This window comes from Brassica napus, chromosome C8 (assembly GCF_020379485.1).
Source record: "Brassica napus cultivar Da-Ae chromosome C8, Da-Ae, whole genome shotgun sequence".
Lineage (NCBI taxonomy): Eukaryota > Viridiplantae > Streptophyta > Magnoliopsida > Brassicales > Brassicaceae > Brassica > Brassica napus.
The window spans coordinates 35,768,750-35,795,296 of record NC_063451.1 but is presented as its reverse complement, the minus strand read 5'-3'; the positions used below and the strand labels follow the sequence as shown (position 1 = coordinate 35,795,296).

Here is a 26,547-nt window from a genome sequence, read left to right as displayed (position 1 = left end):
GGCTTTAAATTTTTGGAAAAGTTTCATAATATAGTAATAACTAATAAATTTTATATCAAAAATATTTTTTCTCAGTAAATATTCATTTCGGTAAGATTTTATGATACCTAATAAATTTTCTATATCAATTAAAATAATATGTTTTTATATATAAATAATAATTACGAATATTAAAATTTTACATCAATATATGAATCATATTTTTATTATTAAAATAAGTGTAGTTTAAAATATATTTTATCAACGTATATAAGTTATTTTTATTTAATGTATATATTATTAGAAATAATTTACATATTTACAAATAGACATATTTAAAAATGGTAATTAAATAAATAATAATATAATAAAGTAAATTTATAAATTTCAATTATTTTTATCAAAAGTTAAATAATGTAAAATTAAAAGGTCAAAGTAAACTTGAATAAATCCAACTAAAAACAATTACATTATGGTTTTATTTTTTAAACTAATAAAACTAAAATATAAAAATAGAAAATTTTATTTATATATAACATTTTTAAATATTTTATATCTGCGCATGGCGCAGGAAAACTCCTAGTTTACTACATAGATACAAAGTTTATTAGAGTTACTAATGTGTTGATCAGATCTGGTGTATGATGAATAGATTTAATGTGTAGGTAAAACTGTAAAACTGTTAAGCATAATTTTTATTACAGTAAAAGTTCCATTTCCCATGAACTCATATGTAGTAGCTAGTTAGATTGTATAATAGATTATTACATAGAATCAGGCCCGGCCCTGATAGGAAGCTGCAGAAGCATGGGCTTCCGGCCTTTGAACAATATAGATTATTTTCGGCCCCAATTTGATTAATATCTCTTTAGTCTAGTGGTAAAAAAATAAAGCTATATTCCCCAAGGTCATGAGTTCGACCTATGCCTATGGTAACTGCAGCCTTTTCTTGCCAAATAGCTTCTGGTTCTTTAAAAGTCAGGGCCACTACTGCATATAATATGATAAGATCATGATATGATCAGATGAAAGGTCAAATGTTTCTTATGAATATGGTAAATCAAATGATAAAAAGATGTTATCTTTTTAACTAAAATATCCTTTCGATGCTTACTATTTATATACAGATAACAAGAACTCTTCTCTCACTTTGAGCAGGCATGGTCAGTTGGTAGGCAATATTTGATAATATCGTTTATCGTCTAAAAATAAATTTAAACGTATGACTCTTTTTCATAGTCATAAGAGTTTACTATTTTCTTGGATCAAGTGGAGATGTATGAGAACGTGTGTGACGCAAGAAGCTCAACATTAAACAACTTTCCTCTGAAGACAACTTTCCAAGTTAACTTATTTACCTCTTAATACAACTTGCGTAATTTCCTCTACTATTGTTCACCAAATCTATAAATTCTCTTCTTCTTTTCTCTCTTTTAAATTTATTTCTTCTTTTAATTTCCCTACGTACGTACTCATATGAGTTATCGCATGATAAGAGCAATAAAATTTCCAATCCCTATAGGATTAGATCTCACATGTAGACGACGGACTAATATCCTTGATAAATCACGAGTTAGCTAGTCGGGCCAACTTGTGATAAGTGACAAGTCACATGTTGAATAAGATTATCTGACTAGTCACGACTAGGGTAACGAGTTGGTTATGGTGTTACATTTTACATTATCAACATAGATGTGTTGGATCTCCATATACATGACACATCTCGAAAAATATGTTAGCAATAATATATTTCAATGAATATGTTTGTAAGGTTAAAAATCGTATGAATCATGCACATTAATCTTTTCAATGGATGGCATTGACTTAAAGCCGAAATAATAATATAAGATTAGGATAAGTAGGAACATATATGCTCTTTCTCTGACACTCTCTTTTAGAGAAGGATCTACAAGGACACACACAAAGGCCAGAGATACTACAAGTCTCACACGTGCGTCTCACTTTCAGTGAATTATAAGTTTAAGTAACAAGCAAATCTCAGTCGAATCCAAAGATTAGGACCTCCCACGTGGGCTTCTTGGGCAAATCTTGATAACGACTAATTATAGCATCATATACATAGGTCGAGAATCACAGCACAAAAAAGGATAGCCTATGTATACATATTACCCCTTAAATTTGTACTTAAATTATGGACTTTCTTATTTACATAAATGATCCATAATATATTCATATAATTGTGTATGTATGTATAATAAGTACAATACAAACTTTTATGTAAATAAAGATCATCCATCGACTGAGAAATCAAAACGGCTCCAACTTCCAAACAAGAGGTTGGTGGAGTCACTGGATTCGTCAGCAAAATGAACCACCGGATCCTGAACAATCTGAGCCGGAGTCACACCACCAACGTCTACATGGTTATGACCATTCAATAAAGCATCAGACCAAACACCACTAGTGTCAATAGACATAAGCTCTTCACCAGGAAATGGAGGCAACCCATTGTAACCACATTCCTCCACAATGCGTTCCACCTGATGTTCATAGTGATGATGATGATGTCCATGATCGATGTCCATACTCCATAAGGGTTCCATCGAAGCGCCGGCAGGTTCATCGACTAGAAAATCTGTGTCGCAGTTTTCTTGAAGTTTGTGTTCGTCAGGCTTTGGGTTCAAGAAATTGGCGTAAACAAGAGCAAGATCTATGTTTGGTGCGCCACCACCGGAATTGTAAGAGTTAGCGGTTAGGCCGGTTTTAGTGTTACCCGAGGAGGATTTGGGACGGCGGGATTTGCGGCAGCCACCGCCTACGGGCACGTTCCGGAGGGAGCCACCTTTGGTCCAATATCTGCGGCAGCCTTTGCAGAAGTAGCGTGGCTGAGTGAGGCTATAGTTGTTGTAGTAACAAAACTTCGTGTTGGAGGATCCACATCTTGGACAGCTCAGAGTTATCTCTGCGTTTGCGTTTGGCCTCCATATAAACGATGACGTCAAGGCTTCTGTTCTCTCCATATCTCTCTCTTCTTTCCTCTAAGGCTCTAACAATAAGAATGTATTATATACGCATGCATGAATTTGTGTGTGAGTTTGTGCATGTGGAAAGGGTGTGACACGTGTAGGTTGGAGAGTGGAGGAAGTGTGGGGGAGCAACTGCCTCGTAAGCGTGCACTCACTGTTGCTTCTTGGGGGAGACAGGTTTAAGGGTTTTGAATCTTTGATAGGATAAAATCATAAGATGAGAACTATAAAACTGGTAATTTAATACTTAGCCTTGGTCCTCTTGGAGATAGTTTCGAGGCGAAGTAAGATGGCTTCTTGGGAGAGAAGGGTTATTTGGTGTACATTTAGCTATATGTACGGCTTAGTTAATGGAGGCTGCACGATTACTAAACTGCTAGGTAATAACACGCGTCTCGCGTAGAATGAGATTATTAATTTTATTATTTTAAGATAAGAAGACATGAAATCTATTTAATCTGGATATCGGTTTGATTTTAGGTTGTTTTTGTTTTTAATCTCTTAAAATTATAACCACCATTCTAAATCCATATTTATTTTGGTTTGTTCGGTTAAAATGATTGAGGATTTTAATTTTTCCGGTGATAACCAAAAACTATTATTATTTGTTTGATTTCATGTTAGATGAATTTTAGAGAGTTCTGATGTCGAACCAATGGTTTTATATTATAATTTCTAAACGCATGCAAAATCAAATCAAATCTAGATATTAGTTGAAGAAATTTTTTTATTTATGTACAATTTGGTCGATGGTGAAAGGAAGTATTAAAAATAATATTTCAACTTTCAAGAAATTTAGAATCCTCACATGTAGCGAAGATTTAGTTATATATGTGCTTACGTCAATGTGCACATATATGTATATGTAAAAGTATATAAATGTGGTTGATAGATATATAAAGATACCGTTAATTAACATTAAAAGACATTTTTATTCAAAATAACACATAAAAAATAAAAAATTTAAAATAAAATTAAGTAAAAATAAAATTGGCTAAACATTAGTGATTTTTTTGCAAATTGTCCTTCTATATAGAGCCTTTGTATAATCTGTGGAATCCGGTATGTGAGTTTTATATTAAAAACTCATAAAATAGTATATAATGTGAACATATTTATATAGAATTTGGCCGTAACACGTCAGTGTGCTTATTTTCGAGTCGTTGTACTCATAAATAAACGTTATGTTGATGAGTTGTCTATGGCGTCGTCTCAGACATCTGTTTATTACCCTTTCTGGTCCTGAAAGAAGGATTTTCTAGAGTATTCACGCATATTAAGAAAACAATTAACTTTTTACAATTGAATTTTTTATTTATTTTACTATACATTTCCAATAAATATCAACCAATAGTATTCAACCAATTCAAATATTTTCAATTAATGTTTCTTAAAAGTATACAACTTTTCAACATTAACTACTAAAAATACCTTAAAATTTTAGAAAATCTATCATTTTGGAACAAAAAATAAATCTAGAAAATTCTACTTTCAAGAATAGAGGGAGTATCTTCTTACTTTACTTTGAATCCCTTTCCTTTAATTGGATCCCTAGATATCAAAATGTTGAAGCCGATAAATTGGCAAAAGACGCTCTGTTTGTAGGTGAACCTTTTATGGCTCCCACCTAACACTTTTTTATTTAATGAAAGTTTGTGATAAAAAAAAAAACGTTAATTCGCGAGGACGTTGAAGACGTTAAGAATGGGAACTTGTGTATGTGCGGGTCATATTAAAAAAAGTACGAAAACGTTAAGGTATGCATAACTATCTATGAATAAAAATTAAAGGTGAGAGGATATAAGTGAAAATATTCGTATACTTTTGACTTTCATTTATTTGATACACACAAAAAGGTTATTTGGAAAGGAAAATCTGAATGGGGAAAAGAGTTTCTTGGATCATGTGTTTTTGCCTTTTGGCAATCTCCAAGAATCATATGTGGGTCGTAACGTTTTTTTTTTTTTCCATCTGAATATTTCATTAAAGCCAAAGGCTGGTAAAGTACAGAAGCAGAAACATTACAAGAGAGCTAACTTCACACACGAAAAGCCTCCCTATCAAAAAAAAAATTTGAAAGCCAATAGGGGTAAGTTACCTTGTGCAATATAAGACTGAAACCACCTATCTTCATGCCACTCTTTGCAATGAGTCTAGCGCCCCTATTAGCTTCAAACGGTTCGGCATATACCTTTCCACACCAAAAAATTCTCCAGTATTGCTCTGATTTGTGTCACTTTAGATTTGAAGGAAGGCCACGCCTTTGGCCTATTGATAGCATTCACCAATTCTGGTCTTTCAAATGAAAAGTGAACCTTCAGACATCTATGACTTGCCATACTTTCCATAGCCCACACAACACTGATAAAGAACGCCTCGTCCTTAATTAGTCCCCACCAATCCAAAGGAGCAACGACTATGAAGCAGCACCACACCCCGATGATCCCTAACAACCCAAGACGCACCCAAGATCTTCGTCTTTTTTGACCAAAAGACTCCGATGTTACACTTAACAACATCCCAAGGTGGAGCCATCCAAGTCGTATCCCTAATACATAACCCACCATTACCTCTCCCTTCATCATCATTCTCCAAATCTTGAGCTAAGTACCAAAGCTCAGATGCCTCTCTTGCTTTCCCAAAAACTTGTTCCCCTTCATATGTGAAACCATCAAATAGAAGGGAATTTCTATTTTTCCACAGATACCACAGAATCCATGGAAACACTCTCGTTAAACCAACGTCACATCTTTGGTCTTTCCACACTCTTAATAAGTAGCTTACATTTTGAAACACTGAGTCCACATCAAAACCCCCAGGTGGAGAAGGAAACCCCGAAATTGCCCATATTTTTCTAGCCAAAGTGCACGCAAACAGAACGTGGTTGATCGACTCGCCATCCATACCACAGATTTGGCATAAATTATCACACCGCATTCCACGTGCATTCAGCCCATCATTAACCGCAATCGCTCCTGACAACGATTTCCATATAAACACCTTAATCTTCGAAGGAGCTTTAACATTCCAAACCTGAGCTTTAAGCGGATTCAGAGAAGGTCTGGCATTCTGATCTTCTAGCAACTCTTGATTGTGTAACAAGAAAGCAAGGTCGTACCCTGACTTCACAGAGTATACCTCGTTCCTAGTAAGCTTCCAGATCCATGAGTCTTGATCAGATACCACTGGTTGATTCTTTCTGAGGATATGAATGTCTCCAGGCACAAAGATCTCCCGCATCATCCTTTCATCCCATCTTCTGGTCTGCAGATCAATCAGGTCCGAGACTTTCAAGTTAACATTAAAAGATCTTTGTCTTCTGAAAGGTGGTCTGCAGGCTCCATCCTCATCTTCCAACCAACAATCTGTCCAAACCATAAGACTTCTCCCATTACCCACCGAGCGTTTAAGGCCTTTCTCCAGAAGTTCCCTACCATGAAGTATGCTCCTCCAGGCGTATGACGGTTTAGCACCCAAAGGAGCATTCATGATATCAGTATTCTCAAAATATTTCGCCTTCAATACCTTGGCCATAAGACAATCCTCAAAATGAATTAGCCTCCATGATTGCTTGGCCAGCAAAAGCTTGGTTTAGACACTCTAAGTTTTTAAATCCCATTCCTTCACTCTCTTTAGGCAAACACATTTTGTCCCAACTTAACCAATGTATTTTCCTTTTGTGTTCAACAGAGCTCCACCAGAAGTTTGCAATTGCACTGACAAGATTGGAGCAAATTGTCTTAGGCAATTTATAACAAGACATTGCTGACACCGGAAGAACAGAAGCAACAGACTTAATCATCACCTCCTTGCCTCCTTGAGAAAGCGTTCTTGCATGCCATCCAGAGATCTTCTTACTCATTCTCTCCTTGATGTATGAGAACAAAGGTATCTTTGAGCCCTTTAAACTCTCTGGTAATCCCAACTATTTGGAGTCTCCACCTTCTGCGAGGATGCCCAGCTTCTGTTTAACACGAGTTCTTTTCTCTTGAGGGACCTTCTTCCCAAAAGTGATTGAGGACTTTACCTTATTGATCATCTACCCTGTAACTTGCCCATATCTCTGCAGTAGACACCCTAATGCATCACTCTGATCATCGTTAGCTTTGCAAGCAAACAAGCAATCATCTGCAAACAGCAAGTGGTGCACTGAAGGTCCTCTCTCACCGAACTTCATTCCTGTTATTCTTCCATCATCCTGCGCCTTATTGAGTAGGTGAGCCAAGCCTTCCGCACAGAGAACAAAGAGAAAGGGAGACAAGGGATCTCCCTGACGTAATCCCCTCTGCGGAGTTACAAGGCCATGCGGTTGATCATTTATTAAGATATAGTATGTGACGGAGAAACACAGCTGATAACTCAATTTATCCATCTTACATCGAACCCCATTGCCTCCATCAGCGCTCTTAGATAACTCCATTCTACACGATCGTACGCTTTCGACATATCAGTCTTAACCACCATGTACTCCGAAGCAAACTGATATGAGGATTGCAGTGAATGAAGCAGTTCATGAGCAATGGTAATATTGTCTGAAATCAACCTCTCTGAAACAAACGCAGATTGGGTCGAGAAAACCAACTCAGGCATCCAATGCTTTAACCTTCTCACCATGATCTTAGAGACAGCCTTGTATATTACCGAGAATAAGCTGATTGGTCTCAAATCAGAGATTGTTTTTGGATCAGGGATTTTCGGAATAAGGCATAAATGCGTATAATTCCACTCCTTCGGAAGCACTCCAGAAACAAAGAACTCCTGAACCTCCATTACCACCTGCTTCTCAATATTAGGCCAGAACTTTTGAAAGAAAAAGGCGGACATCCAATCAGGTCTAGACACTTTCGCTGGGTTGATTGAAAAAACAGCTTCTTTCACCTCTGTTGCGGAGACCGGTTGCGTAAGCTGATCATTCATATGAGCTGTCACTCGAGGCGCCATCCCTTGAAACCATGTACTGAACGGTGGAGGATTAGAAGATTTGAACAAATTTGTATAGAACTCCACCGCAACTTCTCCCTTAGCAGCCTCTGAAAACACATCTACACCATTTGCATTCGCCAGCTTCTCAATACCATTCCTAGCCTTGGATGCTCTAACAGAATTGTGGAAGAACCTTGTGTTCTTGTCACCTCCATGGAGCCATTTTTCTTTACTCTTCTACCACCAATACGTTTCCTCATCTCTATATGCTCTCACCAACTCTCTCTTGAGAAAGTTAATACGCCAAGTAGATGGGGAGTTTGATGATTGCTCCTGCTCAAAAGCATATTCCGCTTGAGAAATCCTGTCCCGAGCATTAGGGTTGACTTGTTTCTTGAGGACACTCAGAGACTTCCTACAAGCATTGAGACGAACGAAGATCGTTCCATTACCAGTAGAGCCCCCAAAATCCCAGGCATTGATCACGTTGTCTCTAACACCTTCCACCTCCAAGAGCCTCCTATCAAACTTGAACCAACCTCTATATGCCTCTTGAGACTCGATGAGGTTAATGAAAACAGGCCGGTGATCTGATCCTCTCTTATCCAAAAAGAACTGATTAGAGCAAGGGAACTGATCAAACCAAGCCTTGTTACCAAAGCACCGATCCAGTCTAGATTGTATCTAGTGGTTGTACCTTTGTCCTCCCCAAGTGAATACATTATCATGACTAGGTAGCTCCTCCAGTTTACAAGCTTCCACCATTTGATTAAACGGAACAAATGACTCATCTGATCTCCAAACCCCTCCTTTTTTCCCATTGTGCAATATGTCATTAAAATCCCCAAACACACACCAACTATCCCTTCTATTTACACCAATCCGACTCAAACGTTCCCATAAAACCAACCTGCTCTTGAGATCAGAGGGACCATATACACAAGAAGCACAAAAGGACACATCCTCATACTGTATTATACAATCTATCAAGTTCTTGCTTACAAGCTTAAAGTCAATATTTACAGACTTCTTCCAAAAAACTGCAAGACCTCCCGCATGACCCACTGGTTCTACAGTAACGACCCGGTCATACCCTAACCAAACTTGTAAGTCTACTAATACATTTCTACTATTCATAGTCTCCATAAAAAACAACACCTCAGGGAAATGTTTTTTACGCAATTCCCTGAGGCGAGAAATTGTCAGGTCTTGAGGGAGTCCCAATCCCTGACAATTCCAGCTTATTATGCTCATTAAGACATCGGCGATCCCACATGGGGGATCACCCTTGCTTCCTTACGCCTTGCGATTTCTTCCTCCGAGAAAACCTCCCCCACTCCCTTTCTCTTAACTCCACTCCTCTCCTTCGCTGCTTCGCTCCCATAAAGTTCACGAAGAATGTTAGCTGAGGGCTTCTTCTGCTCTTGTCTTTTGCGAATATAAGGTCTTCTTCGAATCTTAGTACTATTTTGGGGCCCCCCGGATGGTCTAGCTTCAGAAGAAGTGGAACCATATTCCGTAGAGTGGCCAACCAAAAGAGAACTAGTCTGCTTCTGGACGGTTTTGACAGGCACGATCATTTTAGGGTCAGACGTAGTCGAAAAAGATCCCTCCAATCTGCTCCTGCTCAATGCTTCCCTTAGATCCCGTTCTTCACACTGCTGGAACGAATTAGCCATCTTGTTAGCTCTAATGGCTGATCCCATGAGTTTCTCTTTTCCTCCATCATTATCTTTTGTTTGAGCCTCTGAATTCAGGTCAAAGTCAAACACCACACCTTTCCCTTTGTCTAGATCCTTCGTAAATTTTGGCATCGCCTCCAGTCTTAGGACCGTCTTCGGCTTGATAGGGTCCTTCTCTGCATCCAGAACTGATGATCTAACCCTATCAATATGGACAGATTTATCGTCATCACTAGCCATCGTTATATATCTTCTCATTGATATCTTGCACATTTGCATTGTTTTAACTCTTCATTCTAGCATGTTTAGGTCATTTAGATTAGGGATTATGCACTTTAGTTTCCTTTTTGCATTGCATAAGTCTTTATCAGGTGTTGGAGTGTCCATTGGAGTTCTTGGATGTACTTGGAAGCATTTGGGATCAAAAAAGGGAGTGGAAAGTGTTGTTTGAGCGAGTAGAGCACCGGAGCGGGCAATGGGAGCGACCTACGACACCCGCTCCAGACGAAACAAAGGCAGCACGACATCCCACAACAGGGTTCGGCACCCGCTCTGAGCGATGCATCTTGGTCGACGAACTTTGAAGCTGGAGCGGGCAGTGGAGCGACCTCAGTAACCCGCGCGCCATATGGAGTTGCGGACAAAGCGATTGGAGCGACGTCCCAGAGCGAGGTGAGGTACCCGCTCCGAACTCAACCTCTCGTCGACAATTTTCGAGAGCCGGAGCGACCAAGACGGAGCGAGGTCATCAACCCGCGCGCAATATGAAGAAATGAAGCAGAGAGCCGAAGCGACCTCTCGGAGCGAGGTGAGGCACCCGCTCTGGAAGCAGAGCGAGCTGGTGGAGTGACTTCATCAACCCGCACGCGTTTCTCTTCTTCTGATCAAAAATTTATGTTTTATTTGGGCCTTTCAGGTTGTTGACTGAGCCCACTAGGTTTTAGAAGTCATATAAATACTCTCTAAACCTAATGTTAGGATCTGATCTTGTTTTCTATCTATTCAAAAGCCACTTTTGGGTGAAAGATCTAATCTTGATCATAATTTCTTATCTTTGCTTGATTACTTTGACCATTAATCATGTTTAAATTTAGATCAACTAATGATCTAGTGTTTACCATGATTATGAGTGAGTAGTCATCTTTGGATTCATGGGTTAGGATGATTTAGGATGATTAACTGATGATCTAGAATGTTTAGAGTAGATTAATGTGTTTCCTTGCTTGATTGAGTGATCTTAATGCTAAGCTTGAGTTGGCCATTCTGGTTTAGAACTCTAGACATTTCATTGTCCGGAAGGTATTCGATGAAATGTTTGAGCCAACTCGTCAAGCTCTTAGCTTACCCTACCAAAGGGATTTGATGCTAGGGGAGTTAGGAAAGTTGAATGATCTATCCTTAATGATTGCTTGATTGACACAAACCAAAGGAATTTGATGTTTGATCATGAGAGTAAATGAGCTTTTATCTTGGAAGAGAACTTGCTTAGAATTGATATCTAGACTTAGGGGAATGTGTTGATTGAAACCTTGCCATTTTAGATTTAATCTTAGTCATCTGAAATCAAAATCCCATGCCCATGATTCCTCCTTATTCCAATTGATTGAAAGTTGTTGTTTAGTTGCTTTAGAAACCTGTTAGATTGATTGAAACCACTCATCTTATTGATTGCATTTAGCTTAATTGAAAACCTGAATTCTCTTTGATTCAAAACTCTTAGAAATAGATTGACATCTTAATTACTATGATGATTTGATTATTGGACCCTTGAAAAGTCCATTTCAAATTTGGCGCCGTTGCCAATTCTAAGTTGATTTTGACATTGAGATTTTGTTCTTGCTTGAGACTAAATCTTATTTTCTTATATATAGTTACTTATTCTCTTTCCTAGCCTTTTGTATCTCAGGTGCATGAACTTGCGGAGCAGAGGCCCAACAGACGTAGTTCCAAGAGTTGAAGACATTAAAGCACTTGAAAGGGAGATTGCAAGGAGTAGAAGAGAAGAAGAGCAACATGCTCACTTAGACAGATTGGGGTTTGTGATGGATCAACATCAGAATCAACCTCAAGATGGAGAAGGTAATGGCCAAGGAGCTGACAACCTTAGGCCACAACACCAACATCGCCAAGCTAGAGCTATTGGAACCGATGATGAGCCCAATATCCATGGGCATAGAGCTGGCATTAGAGCACCAGCTGTGGAAAACAACAACTTTGAGATCAAATCAAGCTTGATAAACATGATCCAGAGCAACAAGTATCATGGTCTTGCCTTAGAGGATCCACTAGACCACTTGGATAACTTTGATAAGCTGTGTGGAACTACAAAGATCAATGGTGTCTCTGAAGATGCATTCAAGCTAAGGTTGTTTCCATTCTCTTTGGGAGACAAAGCTCACACATGGGAGAAGAGCCTTTCAAGAGATTTAATCACCACATGGGATGAGTGCAAGAAAGCTTTCCTCACCAAGTTCTTCTCTACTTCAAGAACTGCTAAGCTAAGGAATGAAATCTTTGGATTTCATCAAAGTAATCTTGAAGGCTTTGGAGAAGCATGGGAAAGGTTCAACTGCTATATCTCTCAATGTCCTCATCATGGCTTCAATATGTAGAGTTTGCATAGTACTTTCTACAGAGGTGCTTTGCCCAAGTTTAAAAGCCAGCTTGATACTGCTAGCAATGGATTCTTTTTGGGGAGAAGTGAAGCAGATGCTTTGGAGCTTGTAGAGAATATGGCTAAGAGTGATTCAGTCTATAGTGATGAGCATGATAGAAGCAACAGAGGCAGTGGAGGTGATGATACAAACACCAAGAGAGAGTTAAAGGCTCTACAAGAAAAGATGGATATGCTTCTCTTGGATAGAGCTAAACAAGAGAAGGTGAACTTTGTTGGTGAGCAGAAACAAGAAGGGATTGTTGTGCTTAATGAAGTTGATGGTCTAGAAGGTCAAGAAGAACTTTGTTTTGTGAATGCTAATGGGACATGGTACAAAAAGGAGCCTAATTTTCAGTACAACAATTACCAACAAAAGCCCTTCTACAACAACCAACAGGGTGGTTACCAAGCTAGGGAAAACTACTCTCAAGGCTTCTCCTCCAAAGGAAATCAGTCTACACAAGGCCAAGCCCGATCTCCTACCTCTGCTCCACAAGAGAGTAGCACTGATGAAATGTTGAAACAGATCTTGGAGTCCCAAACTAGAAGTGAGAAGCACATTGGATATGAGCTGAAGAACCTTCACACCAAAGTTGATGGAAAGCTACACTGACCTCAACAAGAAGTTCCTACAACTCTCCTCTCACTTCAAGACTTTGGAGAATCAGTTTGCCTCTATGCCTTCAACCTCCAAGAGCCTAATGGGATCTCTACCAGGAAAATCAGAGCAAAATCCCAAATAGTATTGCATTATCCTCTCTACTACTTCTGAAATTGAGTTGAGTGATCATGAGAAAGAGGAAGATCAAATTGAAAGACTCATATATGGAACAAAAGTTGTTGCCAAGGCTGAAGCACAGATTGTGGAGAAGATTGAACACAAGATTGTGGAAAGGGTTGAGATACAAACTGTAAAGAAGGTTGAGGGAAAGTTTTTGCAACCAGTTAGACGTAAAGCTGAGAAACCGGTTATTAGGAAAGCTGTCACGCAATTGAAAGAGGTTCAGCTAGAAGAAGCTCATGTGGTTGAGCAATCACCTTACGACAAGCTCCCATTTCCACAAAGATTCCTCACTAAAGCTCAAAAGAAGGTGATCTCCAAGTTCAGAAAGGACATGGGAGATGTAGGAGTCAAGCTTCCACAGATATCAAATATGCATGATGCTCATGTCCAAATGATGCTCATCAAGGACATTCTAGCTCACAAAGAATAAGTAGGAGAGCTCCTAAACATCTCTACTATGCAGCTTGATCCACCAGTCACACCAAAGTCCCTTCCCAAACTAGAAACCCAAGGGAAGTTCACCTTGTCTTGCTCCCTTGGTAAGTTCACACTTGATGATGCTCTTGTTGATTCTGGTGCAAGTGTGAATGTGATCTCAATGGAGATGGTGAAGAGTCTTGGGATTAAGATAATGGAGCCAAACACATCTTCACTCATGTTTGGAGACTCTTCTTCAACAACTCCATTAGGCTTAATCAAAGACTACCCTATGAAGATTGGAGACTGCACCATCCCTATTGATCTCACTGTTTTGAAGATGGCAACTGAGAAGAGAGTCTCATTGATCCTTGGCACACCATTTCTCACAACAGTAGGAGCTTGCATTGACTTTGAAAACAAGAAGGTCACACTCCTCAATGTGAACAAAGCCGTCTGCTACCCAATCAAGTCTCCAATGATGAATTTTGAGTATTGTGGAACCATTACTTATGGAGAACCTTCCATTGAGAAGCTCAAGGATGAAGTGATTGTTAGTGAGCAAGAAGGTTTTGATGGAGACTCCTCTAAAGAGATGTGTGATGAGCACTTGGAAAGTGCTACAAAGGAGGGGGTGAGTAGAGCCATAGAGGCTACTCATGACAAGAAGAAGATGATGAAAGAACCTCACCCTACTTCTGTTGAAAAATCTTCATACATTCTCACTCTTCACCCAATAAAGTTCAAAGATGGAGTGATTGAGTACAAGATCAAGTGCAAGGGAAGGTCTAAGTCATTCTCAAGTGCAAAGGCCATCATCACTCCAGCTCCAAGATGATCCAATCAAGCTTCAAGAGCTTCTCTCTCAAGTCCTCACCATCCCTCTTGAAAGTGGGAAGGATCCTCCTTCTCCACTCTCCGCTTAAGGTACCACTCCAACCTTTCCATTGTATATACCAGTTTTTCTTTGCATTTATTCTTTCTTTTGGGTATCTCTTTCAACTTACTAACACAGAGACTATGTGAACTTAGTTTGGGGGAGGTACCAAGTATTTGATCATGTTTGCTTTGATGATATTGCATTGAGTCTTGCATTGTACATACATATTTGCATAGAAAAACCAAAAAAATTTGAAAAACACAAAAATAAGCATGTAGTTGCATCACTTGCATTTTTAGGATTGAGTCTAGAGTATATAGGTTGCATTCATGAATAGAGAGAAACCTTGTAAAGAACACATGTCTAGAACTCAATTTGACATCCTAGCTAAACATATCAAGTAGCTTAAGCATCTCTTGAAAAATCTTGTAAGCTTCGAGCCTTGAAAACTCTTCTTGAAACATGTTGCTTGCTTGATGATTGACATTGTTCTTGAAACAAACTCCAAATGAACTAAGGCTTAAGGAACTTAATTTCTCTTGCATATGGACATTTGCATATTTGATCATGGATATTATACACATTTGGGTTATCTTTCTCTCTTTGTACCAATATTTGTTAACCCAAATGGCATTCCATACCCATTAACCCTCACCATTCTTTGAAGCCAACATTAATTTGCTTGAGTGAGACCTTTTATTGATAGCATGTCATGTGCAAAATCTTGAGAGTATTAGGAGCGACAATGGGGTTGTTCTCATCTTTGGCTAGCATTAGGACTTCATTTAAGCTAGCCTCTAGGATGGTTTTTGGATTTGTGAGCTTAAATTCTTTTGATCTTGGGAATGAGAGAGATTGAGTGAAAGAAATGAACCAAAAAGAGTGCTTAAAGAAAAGAAACCCCTAGGGACAAAGAAAGTTAGAAAAGAGAAGCTATAGAGTATAAATAGAACCCCCTCCCAAATAAAAAAAAGAAGAAGGGAAATGAAAAGAGCTGAGCCAAAAAGATTGAGTCCCTAGTCGGTTTAAATCAAAGGAGAGAAAAGAGTGTTCATTGGGTGAGAGATGAAAGTGAGTGTATTTTGGGTTTGGGTATGAAGAAAAAGATGGGTAAAACTTGATACTACTTAAGAAAAGAGTAGAATGATGAGAACAAGGCATTGTATGCACGAATTGCTCATTTTCTTAGATAAATTTTGCATAATGATCTTGTTCTTATTCTTGAGTGTGAGCCACTATAAATAATGCAATTGAAACCCATTTTTCTTCACATTAGACCACATTTTCTCACCAAACCAAATGATTGAGATCAAATATACATTTGCAAGAATTCAACTTGTGTGTGTGTGTGTGAATGAATGTGAGAGTTGGTTAAGGAACTTGTTGGTTGAATGACAACGTGGCTTGTGTATAGATAAAAGAGTCTTGATAGGCCTTGAGAAGCTAGAGTGCACTAAAAAAGTTGCTCATGCTATTTGCTATGTTTTCCTTAGGTTGTTAGGTTGATGGCTAGAAAGTGTTCTTTTGGTTATGAGTTCCCATTTTCAAACCTCTCTCCCTTTGGCTCTTGAAAGTTTACTTGTGGACAAGTAAAGGACTAGTGTGGGGGAGTTGATATCTTGCACATTTGCATTGTTTTAACTCTTCATTCTTGCATGTTTTGGTCATTTAGATTAGGGATTATGCATTTTAGTTTCCTTTTTGCATTGCATAAGTCTTTATCAGGTGTTGGAGTGTCCATTGGAGTTCTTGGAGGTACTTGGAAGCATTTGGGATAAAAAAAGGGAGTGGAAAGTGTTGTTTGAGCGAGTAGAGAACCGGAGCGGGCAATGGGAGCGACCTACGACACCCGCTCCAGACGAAACGAAGGCAGCAGGACATCCCACAGCGGGGTTCGGCACCTGCTCTGAGCGATGCATCTTGGTCGACGAACTTTGAAGCTGGAGCGGGCTGTGGGAGCGACCTCAGTAACCCGCACGCCATATGGAGTTGCGGACAAAGCGATTGGAGCGACGTCCCGGAGCGAGGTGAGGTACCCGCTCCGAACTCAACCTCTCGTCGACGACTTTCGAGAGTCGGAGCGACCAAGATGGAACGAGGTCATCAACCCGCGTGCAATATGAAGAAATGAAGCAGAGAGCCAGAGCGACCTCTCGGAGCGAGGTGAGGCACCCGCTCTGGAAGCAGAGCGACCTGGTGGAGCGACTTCATCAACCCGCGCACGTTTCTCTTCTTCTGATCGAAAATTTATGTTTTATTTGGGCCTTTCAGGTTGTTGACTGAGCCCACTAGGTTTTAGAAGTCATATAAATCCTCTCTAAACCTAATGTTAGGATCTGATCTTGTTTTCTATCTAATCAAAAACCACTTTTGGGTGAAAGATCTAATCTTGATCATAATTTCTTATCTTTGCTTGATTACTTTGACCATTAATCATGTTTAGATTTGGATCAACTAATGATCTAGTGTCTACCATGATTATGAGTGAGTAGTCATCTTTGGATTCATGGGTTAGGATGATTTAGGATGATTAAGTGATGATCTAGAATGTTTAGAGTAGATTAATGTGTTTCCTTGCTTGATTGAGTGATCTTAATGCTAAGCTTGAGTTGGCCATTCTGGTTTAGAACTCTAGACATTTCATTTCCCGGAAGGTGTTCGATGAAATGTCTGAGCCAACTCATCAAGCTCTTAGCTTACCCTACCAAAGGGATTTGATATTAGGGGAGTTAGGAAAGTTGAATGATTTATCCTTAATGATTGCTTGATTGACAAAAACCAAAGGAATTTGATGTTTGATCATGAGAGTAAATGAGCTTTTATCTTGGAAGAGAACTTGCTTAGAATTGATATCTAGACTTAGGAGAATGTGTTGATTGAAACCTTGCCATTTTAGATTTAATCTTAGTCATCTGAAATCAAAATTCTATGCCCATGAATCCTCCTTATTCCAATTGATTGAAAGTTGCTGTTTAGTTGCTTTAGAAACCTGTTAGATTGATTGAAACCACTCATCTTATTGATTGCATTTAGCTTAATTGAAAACCTGAATTCTCTTTGATTCAAAACACTTAGAAATGGGTTGACATCTTAATTACTATGATGATTTGATTATTGGACCCTTGAAAATTCCATTTCACTCATCTCCTCTAAGACTTCTGGAGCAATCTTTCTTCTTCCAGTCTCTTTACAAATACCAACTTGTTCCTCAGTCAGAACTCCAAACAAAGGGTCATCAATCGCTATGAGCTTCTCAACTAAACCCTTCTCCATCAAGATCCTCTGCCTCCTGTCAGACGCTAAGCTTGCCTCTTTCTCACTAACAGAGGGCACTTATCCTTCTCATGATTGAGACGTTGACACTCATAGCACCTTTTTTGGATTCGCTCGTAATTGAAACGCACAGTCGAGGAACCTCCCTCAGGAAGATTAACAACCTTAGTCTTCCTCAGAGGTCTTGAAAAGTCAAAGCGAACCAAAACCCTTACATACTCTTGGCACTGCGGCTTCTCCGGGTCAAAGGCCACTTCAATTGTCTTCCCAATCAAATCCCCCAAGGCAGTGTTAGCTTCTTCCATATAGTAGTTTATAGGAAGATTTCGGATCTGAACCCAAATCGGGATATACTGAAGATAATCCGGCGGCGGGTTCTCCACCCAACGATCAATAGCCATCGTCCAATCATTAAAGGTATGAACACCTTTCTCTAGAATATCCTCCAGATCGTGTTCATGATTTAAGATGAACTGGAAACGCTCCTTCGACAGCGCCACCCCTATGACTTCCCATCCTTTTGCCACTTTCGCGGCATGTTCCGAATCAGATTCGCCATCTTCTGACACTCCGGATTTAAGATTCTACCAATTAGGCTTCTTGAGTTTCTTTCGCATGGTTTGAACTGAGGTAAATCCGGCATATTGAACGGTTCGTCTTCTTCATCAAGCGAAAGCTCCATCATCGCTTTATCCATGGCAAACGACATCACGAAAATCAAACCAGAATCTGAGATTTTTCTTCTTCCGCCGACTGAAGCTCTTGAACAAACCCTAGAAATCTTGAAGATTGAACGGAAAAAGTATTTTTTTAAAAGAAAGCGGTGGGTTATGAGTCACCGGTGGTACTACCAAAGCTCCACTCACAAAAGAAAGATTACTTTTCGCGAGAGAGAAACTTAGCCCATAAAAGGGAAATTTTTTAGATTAGCTTATATTATAATAAATTTTCATTTTGGATTATGCTTAATTATATGTTCCAATCATTTATCCATTTTAGAAAATCCCAAATTGTATCTAATTTATAGAGTTTTATCTAGAAGTACTATAAAAGTTTTCCACCTCTTAAAATGTTTTAGACAATTTATAAAATACTCCATCCGAACAAAGAGTGTCACTTAGAAAATTTTCACACATATTAAAAAACTGATTGAAATGCATTTATGTTTTCATTAATGTCATCTATTTAACCAATACTATCTTTGTTTCTAAATATAAGATGTTTAGGAAAAAAAACGCATATTAAGAAAATTATTTTTTGTCTAGAAAGTATCACTAAAACTATAAAATAATTGTATTCAACCAATTACAAAATAGATTATTAAATATGATTGGTTACACAGTTTTTAATAAATTAAAAATTACCTAGAAAGTTGAAAACATCTTATATATTGGAACATCAATTTTTTTTTGAAACATCCTACATTTAAGAACAGAAGGAGTAGTATTTTGGATAAATAGATTTATTTATAAAATCAATGCATTTTGTAATTAATATTGAGGTAAAAGTTAGTATAAATTATATTTGAATTGTAGAACGACACTTTTTATATAACAAGAAGAAAATGCTAAAATGACACTTAATATGAAACAGAAGGAGTAATTTTTTAGATACTAGTATAAGAACATATAGACGTCTGTGTAAAAATTAAAATATTGTATTAGAAAACTGTAGAGATTAAAATATCTAAAACATTAAAAAATTACAGTAGGATAATCTAAATTTTGTAAAACCTTTGACGGATTATAAGTACCTCTTCCTCTATTATATTAACCAGAGGTTTGCCCACCCTACGGGCTGATGAATTTACTCTAAAACTATTTTATATTTTAATTTTATAAAACATTTGAAAATTTACTTCATATAAAAAATAATATATAATTTGTTTTTATTTTAAGATCAAATTGTAAATGTTATTAAATTTGTTAATTTGAGTTAAAAATACTACTAACATAAGTTACAAAAAGAGATGGTCAATAACATTATTTTTTGTTAGAGAACTCAAAATTATTAAATTAAAAATTATGGAAAATGTAATCATTTATATTTTTCCTATTTGATTTTTATTTCAATTTGACATTGATGAAAATCTAAAGTAAGAATAACTAATATTTTTTTTATACTGTTGTTAATTATTTTTCCTATTGATTTGGTTTTCATGTGTTTTTCTTTTTGTAAAGTTGGTACAATGATTTAGTGTATTTTATTTTATAATATTGTCATGTTTGTTTGATTGTTATGTATATACGATGTGTCTATTTTAGGTTTGTAGTGTTTGATTTACTTGAGTCTGGTGCTTTCAAGCCAATTGGCCCGAGGAGGCTTCTTCACCATGGCGTTGGGTGTAGGTACGTCTAATAGCAAGCTCTTCTTCACCTTGTTAGGGTGCGTGCAAATGAGTACGTTCTTAAGTGAGGCTGAGAGTTTCTTAAGAGTCAAGGGAAGAGTTAAGAGGCGAAGAGGCAAGGTAGCAACCGTTACGTAATTATAACCTGAAAACTTAAAGCCTTTTGCTATTGTTTGTTACGTTACTGTAATAAGAACAACTCCAGACACTCTAAACATGGTGAAAAGAGTAATAATAGTGAGGCCCTCATTATTGGGCGTGAAAGTCAAAAAGTGTATTCATATTTTTTAGTTACGGATTAACAAAATTATGGCAAATTTAATTATGGGTATGAATACTTGTTGGAAAATACAACGTTTTAAACCTAAATCAGACAAAGGCTGCCTTTGTAAGATACTGGCTTGGTTTGCTTGCGTCTTTAATTCCTCGAAGACAATCTCCTTCCCATTGACAATATCGCCACCTCCTCCATCTGGTTTGCTTATTGTTTTCATAACACCATGAGAATGGTAACGTTATTGAGAGCTTATATTTTTTTTTGGTAAAATATTGAGAGCTCATATTTGATCACATGAAATAAAACAAAACTCGCACTACATAAAAAAAGTGTGTGTTTGAATCACTTATTTTAAATATTTGTATTAGTTATAATTGATGTAAACAGATTTTACATCATTTAAGAAAGTGACTCTGAAAGTGATGATGCAAATAATTCTCATTAGTTTAAATAGAAGTGATGCAAATATTATTTTTATGTATCAAGTGCTTTGTATTTGATGTTTTGTTATTAATAAATTTGGGTTTTATATATCACTGAGATGCTTTGTATCCATCTTCTTTTTTTCTTTTTCTATCCTATTATAGAAAATGAGTCTATTAAGCATGTGAAAATATAAATCGTTTACTAATGACTATCTCATGAAGCTAACTTGCATATTTTACGATTTTGAAAATCTTTTACATATCTTGCTAGTATGTTCTTATTTCTTCATTGCCACCTAAATGTTCACAATGTTTCCTATCCATTGAATTTTGGTTGTAACTGAACCTATTTGCAGCTAAATCATCCATAGTTAGTGGGAAGTATATCTAGACTTACATAATCGTTTCGCTAAGGAAGCTGGCATTTGCTTAAGTTTATGCCGGGATTTTTTTTAAATATTTTATGTTTTAGCCACATTTATATTTTACTTGACAATTCCTTTTGTTTATTTATGTTCTTTTTGGCTTTTCAGATTTGTATATTGTAATGACGGAGATGTATCCGTTCACATCAGAGAAGGCGATCATTTGTTGTTCTATTAGCATAGTAAGTTTTTTCTATTAACACGGGTAGCTGGTCGGGTCATTTCCCTTGTAAGGTTTCTTTGGACTAACTGTTAACATTGTGCATGCATTATAAATTTAGTAAAAAAGGTTATATAAATGTCACTGAGCTACTCAAGTGACCTCCTAAATCTTCTTTCGTGAAACAAATGAGTATAAGTGGAGAAGCCAAAAATATAAATAGATGAATACAAATACAAAAAAACGGTAATTTCGGTCAGCTTTGTCTTCGAAAATATCGTTATTTCGCCGGCTTTGCTTCCTGTTTTGAGATTTTGTAAAATCATCTGTTTAAATAGCACTAATAGTCTTTTTTTAACACAAAATATGACTAATAGTTCTATATGACCAAAAAAACACATCTCCTATCTTTCTCTTAGATTTTTTTTTTAATTATAAATCAAACGTTCACCAAATAAACATAGGGAGAGAAGTCTGAGACATTTATCAACTTTCTGAAAATCTGTCTACATATTATAAGAGAACCTCTTGCTTGACTATGCTTAAGAGATATCCAAAAAGTAATGTCTTCCTAAAGAAAATAGAAAATGGCTGAAGCAAATTAAAAATAGGTCAAATATATAAACCTGCAATCATGGGCCATGATTCATGGCGTAGATTGCAAACCAAAACTCTTGTCGAGAAGTCCTGGCTAGGGACTCCATAGCTACCTCATTTAGGGCTTGGATTTACGCCTCCTCCAATAACCCCATCGTGGTGATGGAGTGTTGGTTCTTCTCCTCATATAAGGAAAGCTTCAACTCTATATCAGTTAATCAACAAAAATTGGGTCATAATGTATACCATGAATTCTTATACTTAAAATAAATTAAGACAAAACAAATGCAAGAATTATTAGCATGGACGTCAAGAGAACATCAAAGAAGCATTCAGACTGGTATGAAATTATCTTGCCCTGCAATCTGCCAAATCACATCAATAGATGAAATACCTTTTTTGACAATTCCTTCATTACAAACAATAACAAAAGTGAGATAGATTGAGATTCTAAATTACACAGTTTCAAATTTTGAGCACAACATAGCTGGAGGTAGAGGATACATATTAAGCTTACATGTCAATACGGAGCCGAGCCACAAATTAACCATTACGCAAATCCTAGAAGCGGAGAAGTCCGACCAAGTCAGAGAGCCTCGAAGGATGGCTGATTGAGCAAAATTAGTAGCAGAGGAAGACATTCTCGAGGGTTAAATGAAATCTACGCTGGTTCAAAGAGGATGAGAGTAGATATGAGATATTAGTCTCCGGCGTGTAACATGAACTATATATAAGAGGAACTTCGAGTCGGTTATGAAAACCACCATTAATGAGAGTCTGAGTTAAGACTGGAAGATGTAGAGACAGAAGAAGATGAAGAGTTCATGAATTTAGTGGAGGAAGTGGAAAGGGATATGTATGTGAGGTGAGTCGCTATAATACAGAAACCTAGATCTAAGATGAAGATGAAGATTAGGCGACTTAGAGACTTATTGGGGCCATAGAAGAGTTTTAATAAACTTGGGTCTCAACTATATTTTGAATAAAACGTATAAGCGTTACGAATGGCCCACTGAATGAATAACTTAATGGGCTAAAAATAGTTGGCAAACGATTTTTTAAGGTCTCGGAAGTTTATTGAAAATGGTGGGACCCACTAAATAGAAAACTGCTTACGTGTACACTCTAAGAGGAGAGAACAAACAGGCCGAAAATAAAGGAAGCCCAAAACAAAATAAATCGAAGATGACGTGGATGATTGTTGCAATATTACTGGCTGATTTTTTCAGCTGACGTGGACGCGCTCAGATGTGGCCAAACAGATTACCGGTGATGAACTGTAAAGGCGTGACGGAGGTGACCGTCATCAGGGTGTCACGTCATCAATTCGGATGCCCACAGCGCGACACCTGCCCCCTTCACCGAAAACGTACCGTTTCAATTAAAGCTGTATGAATGTTTATGGGCTTTGTTTTTGGCATGTCACGCGTCCCGTTCTTCAGTTCCAGTGGCCGCAGAACTACCGTTCTCTGAGCGATGCGATCCATTTCTAGGGTTTTCTGATTCTTCGATCTAAAGGAGACGAATTTGCTTAAATTGGCGTGACGATTCGGTTCGTTGAGGGTTTTGATCACGTCCTTACACCTTTTTCCATCAATCGAAACAAATTCTTCCAGATCCATCGCACTAAGCATGTTCTTAACTCCTTTAGCCACGATTTACACTTCAATGTGTGTTAATCTTCTGATAGGTGGTGTTTCTACAGGTATAAAAAGGTATGCTTTCCTCCTCTCCAGACCATCTACATCTTTGAATCAATTTTTTTTTTGCGAAGCATAAAGAATCAATATTAAGGAAGATCTTCGAAGGATTCTGACATGGTGGAGATCGTTCCTCTTACGTTTGCTTCGGGTTCGACAACTCTAGAAATCCAGAAAGGTTGAATCTTTGTATCCTTTTATGTAGTTTATGTACCCATTTTCGTTGACTCCATAGATGTCTTACCTTGAGATTAAAAGTCTTTGAGAGATTTAAGAAACAATTCGAGAGTTCTCTGTATATGTACGAATAATGTTTCTTAGTTAAAACCTTTAATTGTTTGTTTTTGTTGTGTTCTGCTCAGGTTTAGTGTTCAACATGTTCTTTTTTTTCCTTACAGAACAGGACAGAGACCATGAATAATAAAGTAGAAGAGAAACTCTCCACAATGCGCCACGTCATCCCTCATACCACCATTTTGCGATACGTGTCGAGCAGAGAAAGAGTTTCTTCATTTTCCTTTTGCTTCTAATTCGGAGAGCTTTTTTTTTGTATTTCTAACTTGCGGAGGAGTAGCTGAGCTTTCGGTTTATTCATTGGGCTTTAATACTTTCATCTTTCTGGCTCGCCTTGTGTTTAGGTTTAGTTGTACGCTCTTCTACAGTTTGACGGCGTAACTCATCGTTAGCCATCTTCTCCAATGACATTTTCTGGAACGTTTCTCCCTTTCTTAAATTCTTGCTTTAATTCAATCATTAAACTCCACTCACCTCTCCTCCCACTCCGTCTCATTTATTCAGATTCACATCTATAACAGATACAAGCTCGACCTATAAATAAATGTTCTGGATGTGATGAAGACCTACACTGTTTTAATCTCCTATAGCCTAAACCATCTTTAAAATAGGGCAAGAGCCAATCACCTAATATCTTTCATGACTTGCTATCATATTCGTATCACTTCTTTTTCTTCTACCGCCTGAATTAACTCCAATCCTCCACTCCTTGGCAATTAAATAGTTTTTTTTAATGATGGCATCAGTCATAGCAGATTAGCAATCGACGAATTTCACCTCTCCGCTTCTAGGATTTGCGTAACGCTTATTGGGGCCATAGAAGAGTTTTAATAAACTTGGGTCTCAGCTATATTTTGAATAAAACGTATAAGCGTTACGAATGGCCCACTGAATGAATAACTTAATGGCTAAAAATAGTTGGCAAACGATTTTTTAAGGTTTCGGAAGTTTATTGAAAATGGTGGGACCCACTAAATAGAAAACTGCTTACGTGTACACTCTAAGAGGAGAGAACAAACAGGCCGAAAACAAACGAAGCCCAAAACAAAATAAATCGAAGATGACGTGGATGATTGTTGCAATATTACTGGCTGATTTTTTCAGCTGACGTGGATGCACTTAGAGGACTTGATATCTTCATTTTAGTATTGTTACTAGATCGTTTTTCCGCGCTACGCGCTGATAATTGTTTTAAAAATTTTACAATAAATTTTGTGGTGTGAAAATAAAATAATGCATAATTTTTATGTATATAAGCTATGTATTATGTAGGGCATAGTATATGAAGGTAGATATGCTCTGCTTTTTTTTTTTTGTTTGAATGTTGCATATATTTTTTCTTGCATTTTTTTGTAATGATTTTTTTTATTAGTTTACTAAAATATCAAAACTGAGTTTAGAATACAAAAACAGCACATATGATGTCGCGAAGTTGTTTTTAGCTGTGTTTCCTTGATTATTATCTTCTCAGCCGTAGATAGAAGGTGTAGTTCTAACTCATGTATTGAACTTGACACTTATCTTTCCTTTGAAGTTGTTCATAATGTTAAAGAGTTAATTAAGATTTTGAGTATTATGTTTGAACCTAATAAAATTTTTATGATTACATATCCAATTTATACGTGTATGTAAATTTTGTTTCATAAATGGCATTGGTTGATATTTTTATTCTTATTACACAAATTATGTCATTTTCTAATTTCAATATAATTTTAAAGGTTTTACCTATTTTAACCTTAGTATTTATTGTAAAAAATGATTGTAATCTTAAAAATACTTTAATATCTCAATGAATATTAGTTAAACAGAAGTAATTATTAGGGATAAACATGAATTTAAATCATATTTTAATTTGTGTGGAAAATGTGAATGAAAATTTTGTAAGAAAGAAATATAGTATTTTATTTTATTTTAAAAGTTATCTGTTTGACCAATTTTAACTGATTTTCTTTTACTGTTTGTGCTTAAATTATTAATATAAATGGATAATTTTAGACAGTTAAAAAATGGATAATTTTAGTTTTAAAATTTTTTCCATTATATCTTGGAGATAAAGTTTTTGTAAAATAAATTTTAGCTATATGAAACTAAAAATAGAGAAGGTAATTTGTTGTTATTTTTATTTCATGATTTTTTTTAAGTGTTGATCATGTAATATAATTTTATTTAAAATTTCTATTTTAATTAATCATAATTTTATAAATTAAATGTAAATATTAGATATAATATTGTTTTTTGGTTCAAAACTATCGCCTAACCATAGTTTCAATATTTTAATTTAGGGCTTTTTGCAGAATTGACCTATAACTTAAAGTCAAACACAAAACTAACCTCTTTTTTTTTTGAAAATTAGTTTTGCCCTATTCAACCCACAAGTTCATATAATTTACGAAAATGCCATCAATTTTTTTTTCTTTTTTTTTCGAAAATGACATTTTTACTCTCTCACCCTCATCATTTTCAAGTAATTACAAGATTGCCATTGTCATCAATACCACAACCACCATGAACAACCAACTTGAAGCTCTTAATGCTCCCAAAATTGATTTACCCTTCTTCTTTTTCTATTCTTGTGAACTAAGCACAACATATCTCTCACTTTCTCTCCACAATGAGCTAAAAAAACCCAAGATTTTGATTCTAAGTTTTTTATGGTTCATAGAGTCATAGAAGCTAACGATTCTGGGTGGGTTACTTTCGTTTGTGATTCTGTGTGCTTGGAGAAGCCTTATGTATGCTAA

At 36.9% G+C, this 26,547-nt stretch overlaps 2 protein-coding genes, 1 long non-coding RNA gene and 1 other non-coding gene across 4 annotated transcripts; all 4 read right to left on the bottom strand.

Moving 5' to 3' along the window:
• Positions 1–374: 374 nt before the first annotated feature.
• LOC106424906 (dof zinc finger protein DOF3.5-like) lies at positions 375–4,422 on the bottom strand. Its single transcript, XM_048764580.1, has one exon. It carries the CDS (start codon positions 2,958–2,960, stop codon positions 2,229–2,231), a length of 732 nt encoding a protein of 243 aa, XP_048620537.1. The 5' UTR covers positions 2,961–4,422; the 3' UTR covers positions 375–2,228.
• Positions 4,423–9,142: 4,720 nt separating this feature from the next.
• On the bottom strand, positions 9,143–9,811 carry LOC106363472. The gene has a single exon (XM_048766949.1). It carries the CDS (start codon positions 9,809–9,811, stop codon positions 9,143–9,145), a length of 669 nt encoding a protein of 222 aa, XP_048622906.1.
• Positions 9,812–12,066: 2,255 nt separating this feature from the next.
• On the bottom strand, positions 12,067–12,173 carry LOC125592108. The gene has a single exon (XR_007327958.1). It is a non-coding gene; the product is annotated as a small nucleolar RNA R71 (small nucleolar RNA).
• A 9,503-nt stretch (positions 12,174–21,676) lies between these two features.
• Positions 21,677–26,143, bottom strand: LOC106367829. Its single transcript, XR_001273942.3, has 2 exons — positions 22,330–26,143; positions 21,677–22,017 (listed from the first exon to the last, which is right to left on the bottom strand). It is a non-coding gene; the product is annotated as an uncharacterized LOC106367829 (long non-coding RNA).
• Between the last annotated feature and the right edge of the window lie 404 nt (positions 26,144–26,547).